General features: G+C 62.3%; 2 protein-coding genes across 3 annotated transcripts; one reads left to right on the plus strand and one right to left on the minus strand.

Moving 5' to 3' along the window:
- Positions 1–833: 833 nt before the first annotated feature.
- GALT (galactose-1-phosphate uridylyltransferase) lies at positions 834–4,432 on the minus strand. 2 transcript variants are annotated; one of them, XM_030511924.1, is made up of 11 exons: positions 4,297–4,432; positions 3,848–4,017; positions 3,696–3,771; positions 3,517–3,565; positions 3,168–3,297; positions 2,843–2,899; positions 2,424–2,546; positions 2,163–2,295; positions 1,633–1,716; positions 1,389–1,543; positions 834–1,289 (listed from the first exon to the last, which is right to left on the minus strand). In XM_030511924.1, exons 1-11 carry the CDS (start codon positions 4,352–4,354, stop codon positions 1,224–1,226), a joined length of 1,101 nt encoding a protein of 366 aa, XP_030367784.1. In that variant the 5' UTR covers positions 4,355–4,432; the 3' UTR covers positions 834–1,223. The 2 variants fall into 2 exon arrangements, with proteins under 2 accessions (XP_030367784.1, XP_030367785.1); XM_030511925.1 differs by lacking the exon at positions 3,848–4,017 and having other exon boundaries at positions 4,297–4,414.
- Positions 4,420–7,990, plus strand: SIGMAR1 (sigma non-opioid intracellular receptor 1). The gene is made up of 4 exons (XM_030511926.1): positions 4,420–4,685; positions 5,440–5,640; positions 6,157–6,249; positions 6,533–7,990. The coding sequence occupies exons 1-4, from the start codon at positions 4,532–4,534 to the stop codon at positions 6,757–6,759; spliced, it is 675 nt and encodes a 224-aa protein (XP_030367786.1). The 5' UTR covers positions 4,420–4,531; the 3' UTR covers positions 6,760–7,990.

The following is a 7,990-nucleotide window of genomic DNA, read 5'->3' on the forward strand; positions in this document are numbered from 1 at the left end:
CAAAGTATTTCCAGCCCCCAGGAGCCCACTCACAGATTTGACAAGGCCTCATTAAAGAGTTATGAGAATGGTTCTTTAGTGACAAATAAAAGATTATTCGTGCAAAGAAAACGATGGCAAATAGCACTGGGCATCCCCTCACATCAGCTGTGGGACATTACTGTCCAGGACAGGCTCAGGGCTTCCTTGGGGAAATGAGCACAGAGCTGGTTGCAGCATCCCTCAACTCAGCCCAGGGACTGGGCTGCTGCTGTCCCACACCATTAGTGGGCACAGGGAAGGGAAAACAGGACAGCCTCTGGGCTAGCAATAAACCAGCCCCTTGCTGCATCCCCACAGGCCAGCACAGCAGCCCCAGAACCTGCAGTGCTGGAAAGAGACAGAGAGAACAGCACCGCCTGTGTCATGATGCCACAGGATTAGGACTGGGGCATCCCGACAGGCAAGCACGACAAGGGCTGCACCCCGGCAGCCTCAGGCAGACAGGAGGAAGAGGAACAGCTCCACAGCCAAGTATCCCGGCCAGCAGCGTCCATGCAGTAAGTCTGCCAGGCCTCAGCCTTCTCCCAGGAGCCGGTTAAGCCTTGGGCGGCATCAATTCCTCCCTGCTTCCCACTCCTCCCCAAGCCTGCAGGGCTCAGAAACAGACTCAGAGCTCCCCCCAGGGAGGAAGAGGAGGCAACGCAGAGATAGGGACAGCAGCAAGCCGCACAGGGCTGCCAGCACATCCCCTGCAGCCCCCAGCGTTATCCTCCCACAACACTTGGGGGTCCCCACCAGACACCCCCAAACCTCCCAACCAGGGCCAGGAGCCACAACAGTACAGGCAGAGGCACTTTGCTTCCAGGTTTTATTGACTGGGGGGATCTGTGCTCCTCCACAGGATAGGCAGCACTTCCAGTCCCACCAGTAAGACCGGAATGGTAAGGAGCGCCAGACCTTTAGTGGTGGCAGGAGCACGCTGTAGTGGCAGAAGACATAGGGAAAGAGACAGAGAGAACAGCACCGCCTGTGTGATGATGCCACAGGATTACGACTGGGGCATCCCGACACGCAAAACCAGTCCCCAAGTGGCGCCAAGCCATGACAAGGCTCAGGAGAAGCTGTAGATCAGAGGGCTCACAAGTGACATGAGTTGCCAGGCCTCAGCTCTCACCATTCCCAGCTGATTCCTCTTCCTGGCCCCACCAAGCACAGCCAAGGGCTGGCTCCACTGCTCCCCATCACGACATCTCCTCGGCCCTCTGCTTATAGTGCACCTCAGGGAGGCTCCTCAGGCGCTCAGCTGCCTGTGGGACACAGCACAAGGAACAACCAGTGGCCGGTCCTGGGGACGGCCGTGTCACAGGACCCCCTGGTGCCCACAGTCCTCCCCGAGCTCAGCTTACCTGCTCTGGGGTGAGGTCCCGCTGCGCCTGTGCCAGCATCTCGTAGCCCACCATGAACTTGCGGACAGTGGCAGAGCGGAGCAGAGGTGGGTAGTAGTGGGCATGGAGCTGCCAGTGCCCGCAGTCCTCCCCCAGGTAGGGACCTGTGGGGGCTCCTGCCAGAGGTGCAGCCACTCTGTGAGCTCCATGGAGGGGATGGAGATGTGGATAAGAGGGTTGTGGGGGTCCCCACCATGCCACTCACCGTGCCAGCCCATGGAGTAAGGGAAGGAGACTTCAAAGAGGTTGTCATACTTGATGAGCAGCCTCTTCATGACGGAGGCCAGGCCTGCAAAGGAGTATTGGGGAGTCACACCCCAAGCTGGCCAGCCACCTCCAAACGCAGATAGACCACCAGGCCTAGGGGGGCTCACCTTCAGCACCCCATCCCCAGGTGGACATTGGTGACAAGCAGGAGGGATGCACTTGGCAGTTCCTCCCCTCTCCACTCATGCAGACCACCCAAGCAATGTGGTAGAAGGAGTCCTCATTCCTCAACAGCCATTGCCCCAAAAGTATGGAGCACCATGTGCTTCATCACCCGAAAAAGGAAACTAGTCCTCCTACCAATACTGGCTGTGCCTGGACACCCAACTCTTGTCCTAGCAAAACGGGGTGCCAGCACCGCAAGGGGACACAGACCCTCCAGCACCAGCAGTGCTGCCACAGAGCAGCCTCCTAATGAAGGCCAATCCCAAAAGATATGGATATGGATAGAGGCTAAGAGCCACTCACTGTCCCTCTCGCCCTCATGGAGGTCCTGAAGGCGGCAGACGTGGCGACGGGGCAGCAGCAGGGTCTGGTAGGGCCAGGTAGCCCAGTACGGCACCACCACCAGCCAGTCCGCGTTCTCCACCACCACCCGCTCCTGCGGAACACGGCGCTCCATGGGGATACACATAGCCCCAACACCCCGGGGATGTGCGCTCCCAGGGGTCCACCCCAGCACCCATCCAGCTTCCAGGGAAGGGATATGGACAACAGGCACATCCTCACCTTCCGACGAGCCTCCTGCTCAGCGTACTCCAGCAGCATGGGCACGCCGTGCTGGTTCAAGTGCTGCCGCTGGGTCCGGTCCTCCAAGCGCGCCTCGTTCGGGAGGAAGCTGCTGGCCCATACCTAGGAGGGACATTGGGGCACAGGGCTGGGTTACCTGCACCCTGCATTTACAGGGGTGCCCCAGCCACGCTGCCCATCTGCAGGTCCGTGCTGCCACCAGGTGGAGAGTTCGACATGTGGCACCACAAGGGACAGTCCTAAGGAGGGGAGGTGACAGGACAGGTATGAGGGTATCCTTCTGCAAAAAGCTTTGGGACCAGGGTGGGGGGATTCCCGCTCACATCTTGCCCTTTGGTTTATTATAGGGTGGCCCGTAGGGACTCACAGTTAAGCCAGTCAGGTTGGGACAGCCTCACCTGGCAGTGGGGGTGCGGGTTGGAACACCCCATCATTGCTCCCTTGTTCTCGAAGATCTGTGAAGGAAGAGGTGCAGCCAGCAGGTCCCAGCGCCAGGGTCCGTGGTGTCCCAGCACACCAGGAGAGCATCCCAAAGGAGAGCAGAGCTTCACACCCATGCGGAAAGGCTCAAAGGGGCACAAGGCAGGAACAGCGATGTCTCCCAAGGCAGGGACAGCGATGGTCCCAACCTCAAATACTGCCAGAGCACCCAGTGCTGGCCCCCTGCCTCCACCAAAGCCCCCCCGGGCAGGGAGAGAAGGGCAGCCCCCATCAGCCCCGGACCTGCACCCAGGGGTAGGAGGCACCCAGCTCCGCCGCCAGCTCTGCCCATGCATCGATGACAGCCCGGATCTCTGCCAGAGACATGAGGGGCAGTGTCAGGTCCGACCAGGGGTGGAAGCACATCACTTTGCTGCGGAGGAAACACACATGCCTGGGACTGCGGGGTGTCTCTGGGCACTCCCACAGTCCTGTCGGGTGCAGTGGAACCAGGGACAGGGATGAGACCCCCAAAATGCAGGTGTGTGCAGAACAGGCAGCACTACGAGGCGAAAAGGCTCAGTACAGCTTCATCCCATGGATCCTGGCTGACATCATGGACCGGACCCCTCAGAGCCATGGAGGTACTTACCAGACCCCCCGGGCCGCTGCAGCTCGAAACAAGGGGTGATCACTGTCACCTGGGGAAGGACAGAGAGTGGGGAGGAAAAGGGTGCTGAAGGAGCACCCATGCCCCTCCAGGCCACCCGCAGCCCCCCAAGGACATCAGCCTGGGGGTCCCCATCGGCCTGCTCTCCCCCCAGAATTTACCAGGCTCTGGAGCATCAGGCTGCAGGGCCGGGAAGTCATTTGGGAACACGAAGGTGCCCTCATACTGGGGGTTCACCTGCCAGGGCAAGAGATGGGATTAGAGGAGGACAGGGCAGTGGGGGGAGCCCGGACGCCTGCGTCCTTGGTGGTACCTCGCCATTGGCCCGGGTGGCCCCGGGGCAGAGCGGGTTGTTGGGGTCCCAGCGGGGCACATCCTCGGGGGGCGGCTTCTCCAGCTGCCCCTGCCAGGGCCGCTTCACCCGGTGGGCCGACACCAGCACCCAGTCATCCCGCAGGGGGTTGTAACGAGCATGCTGGTGCTCTGCAGAGAGCGAGCAGTGGGGCGTCAGGGAGGGAGGGAGGGAGAGACATGGAGTGCAGACCCCCCCCCACGGGCCGGGCATCCCCCACACCCTGCCCCCCCCAGCAAGAGGGTCTGCACCCCGCTTTACACCCCCCTCAGCTTCACCCCTTCCTCCCTCTCTCAGTCCGGGGGGTTCCCCGCTGCCACCCCCTATGCACTGAGGGTCCCCGCAGCCCCAGCTCCCGCGGATGCGCTGCGCTCTGCCGGGGGTCCGGAGGGCGGAAGCCCCGACCGTACCGCTGGCACAGAAGCGGCCGCCCCCCTTCTCTTCCTCCCCCGACGGCGATGGCTCCATGCCACGGCACTCCCGGAAGCCTCGACGGCAGCACCGCCCCTCGGTCAGCAGTCCCTTCCCTCCGCCCCGCCGCGCCGGCGCAGGGCCGCTGGTGGCTGGGCATGGCGTGTTTGCGGTGGGGGCGGTCCCGGTGCCCGTCCCGCTGGCGGCGGGGCGGAGCGGAGCGAAGCGGGCAGCATGGTGGTGGCGGTGGCCGGGCGGCGGGCGCTGCGGGCTGGGCTGGCGCTGGGCGCGCTGGCGCTGGTGCTGCAGGGGCTGCGGGGCTGGTTGGCCTCCAAACGGTACGAGTTCACCCCCGCCGAGATCGCACAGCTCGCCCGGCACCACGCGGGTACGCGCCGCCCCTGGGACGGGGCCCACCGGCCGTGGAGGGGGTGGCGGGGAGCGGGACCGGGGAGGGATGGGAGCGGGGAGCGGGATCGGGAGTGGGGGGAAACGGGGCGGCGCTGGGGAAGGGAGCTGTAGCGAGGACGGGGATCGAGGAGGTTCCGGTACAGGGAGGCTGGGATCATGGCGGGGATGGGACACGGGTCAGAGGGAGGCCGAGGGGCTGGGATTGGGGCAGCAGCACGAGTAGTGAGGAAGGATCAGTACCGGGGAACGGGGACGGGGAGTGAGGTGGGGGAATGGGACTGATGGTTCACAGCATCACCCAGCCCGGCTGGGGCAGGATCGCGGTTAAAGCGGCTCTCGGTGCTGGGCCAGGTCACGGGTAGGATCGATGCCCAACTAGGGCTGAAGGGAAGGGCTGGCCCCATAGGACACAGAGTGTGCAGTGGCAGCGGTGGGGCTGCATGTCACCAGAGCAGGGGCACTGTCACCTTGCTTGGGTCCCCCATGTTGCCCAGCACCTGGGTGACCCGTAGCACTGGAGCACTCTGTACTGCATGTCCTCCATCACCATCCAGGGAGGCAGTGGAGCAGGGGCAGTAGCCACGGGGTATGAAGGCTGGAGAGGGGAGATGTCTTCCCTAGGCAGGCCCCTCTAAGGATGTGCTGGGACCCTCTGGCTGTGGAGGGGATTGGGGGGGGGGGTGCTGGCAGAGCTCTGTGCCAGGGACTCACAGCGACCCCGGGTGCTGCAGGGCTGGATCATGAGCTGGCTTTCTCCAAGATCATCGTGGAGCTACGGAAGAAGCACCCAGGCCACATCCTGCCAGACGAGGACTTGCAGTGGGTGTTTGTGAACGCGGGTGGGTGGATGGGCTCCATGTGTCTCCTGCATGCTTCGCTCACTGAGTACGTGCTGCTCTTCGGGACGGCTGTTGATACCGGGGGCCATTCAGGTAAGCAGGGGGACAGGGCTGGTGGGCAGTGGGGTTTCTCTGAGCTCTTCCCATTTGTTCAGATCCATCTGCCCTGGCTGTGGAGTGCCCAGTGCATGGAGCCCACTGGTCCTCTACTTTTATGGGTGCAGGATGCTGGAAAACAGCCTTTGCATGGAGACTGTCCCTCATGGTGTGCTGCAGCACGTGCAGGTCCCTGTGCATGCCATGCTGGCTGGCCAGGGCTCTCTGCAGCCAGCTGGCAAGCAGTGGCAGGCATTGCATCTCCCAGCACTTCAGCAGGGAGCAAATGCCAAACACACTGGAAATTATGGGGCTTACGGACACCAAGCAGCCTGGGCTGGTGGTATGTGACCAGTCAGACAGGCAGCCTGGGTACAAGACCCAGCTGTGCTCTTCACTGAGTCAAGGCCCTGGGCATTGTTCTCCCTGGAGGGCTGCTTTGTGGTTCAGCCCTGGGCTCCTGAGCTGTCCAGGCACGGATGCACTGAGCCAGTGCTGTCTGTCCTCCTGCAGGTCGGTACTGGGCGGAAATCTCTGACACCGTCATCTCGGGCACCTTCCGGCAGTGGAAGGAGGGGACCACCAGAAGTGAGATCTACTATCCAGGTAAATGTAGCCCTGCAGGCTGCATCCACATCCTGGGGCACAGCCACTCCGCTGTCGCTGGGCCTCTTTCTTCCAGCTGGCAGAAGCCAAGAGCTCAGGATGGGGCAGTTTGTGTCCCCAGAGGCACATCCCAGCATCTCAGTGAGTGCCAGTAACAGAAAAGTGAGCAAGACTGGGGAGAGGTTGGAGTGCTCAGCCCTGCAGGTCCAAATCCCACGTGTCTCCTCTTTGGGCATGATGCAGGGCAGCCACTGGGAGCCGTGCTGGTTTTGTGTGTTGGCAGGGGACACCATCGTGCACCAGGCAGGAGAGGCCACGTCGGTGCAGTGGAGCGCGGGCACCTGGATGGTGGAGTACGGCCGGGGCTTCATCCCCTCCACGCTTGCCTTCGCCCTGGCTGACACCCTCTTCAGCACTCAGGACTTCGTCACCCTCTTCTACACCCTGCGTGTCTACGCCAAGGGCCTGCTCCTGGAAGCCAATGCCTTCTTCAGCACCATGGGCTGCTGAGCCCGGCTGCCAGGGCGCCCTACTGTGCACAGCTGGCTCCTCTCCTCCCAGCCTTCTTCTCCTCCTCCTCTTCCTCCCTGAGCCCAGGCTCTAGCAGAGGCAGCAGGAGACCCCCCCCGTGCCTTCCCCACATTGCTCTGTTGTTCCCCATGGGCCAGCTGGGTGCCAGGACAGAGGGACTGTGGTGGTCACAGCAATACAGACCCCCAGTTCTCTTCACTACCTGCCTCTTCCTTTTGATCAGAACCGTGTCCCGCTTTTCCATCCCTCGCAGCTGGAGTGGCCTTGCAGGGTACAAACACCCTTGTGTGCCCTCGGCATGCAGCAGGAGAGGGGCTGGAGCTGGCTGTCCCCATGCTCCACAAGATTGCTGCTCGTGAGACATAAGGAGGAGGATGCCACCCTCAGGGCAGAGTGCACCGGGTGATCCAGAGCACCCATTGTAAAGGTCAGCTGAGAAGTTCCCATCTCCCTGGCAGTCTGCCGGGGCTGCGGGCAGCGCAGGATGCTGTGTCCAGCTGGCAGCGTCTCCCGTGGCTCCGTCCCTGCTGACGTGGGTTGGCAGCACACAGTGTCACTCTGGCACGGGGCAGGATCTGCACTGAGACCCCTCAGCAGTGGGGGGATGCCCAGCCTCTGTGCTGCAAGTCCCTCCTGGTCCTCTGTGTGGTACCTGTCCCAGGGGATAGCCAGGGCTGGAAGAGAGTCCCCTTCCCATAGTCCCCTCCCTGCAGTTTCCCTCCAAGGTGGAAAGCCACCGTCTGTCGCCTTAATGGAGAGCCCCTTCCGTGTGGCCTCTGGGCTATGCACCTACCTAGTGTCTGCGGGTGCCCAGACCTCTGTCTTTGCTCAGGGTAGGATTTTGCCCCTCGAAACGCTTCCCCTGTCTGTGAGACCCTCTCTGGGGACAGCCATTCCTCTTGGCTGCTGTTGTGGGGTCCCAGCCAAGGGAACACTGCAGTCCCTGACCGAGCCTGTCTGCAGACCCTGATTGCAGCCCTGCAGCCAGACCCGTGTGGGCTCACTGCTTTGTGGAGGATTTTGACCTCCACACTGTTGCCAAACACGTGTGTGTCCCTGGCCACCAGTCCTGTAGCATGTTGCTCCTCCTGCTCCCCAGACTGTCCCTGTCCTGCTGACTGGCAGCCCTGCACATGGGCTACTTTTAATTTGCCACCCAAAAAGAGGTATCGGTAATAAAACTGTTCATCCCAACTGCTTGGGTCCCTGA

The sequence above is a fragment of the Strigops habroptila genome, chromosome Z, assembly GCF_004027225.2.
Source record: "Strigops habroptila isolate Jane chromosome Z, bStrHab1.2.pri, whole genome shotgun sequence".
Taxonomy (NCBI): Eukaryota; Metazoa; Chordata; class Aves; order Psittaciformes; family Psittacidae; genus Strigops; species Strigops habroptila.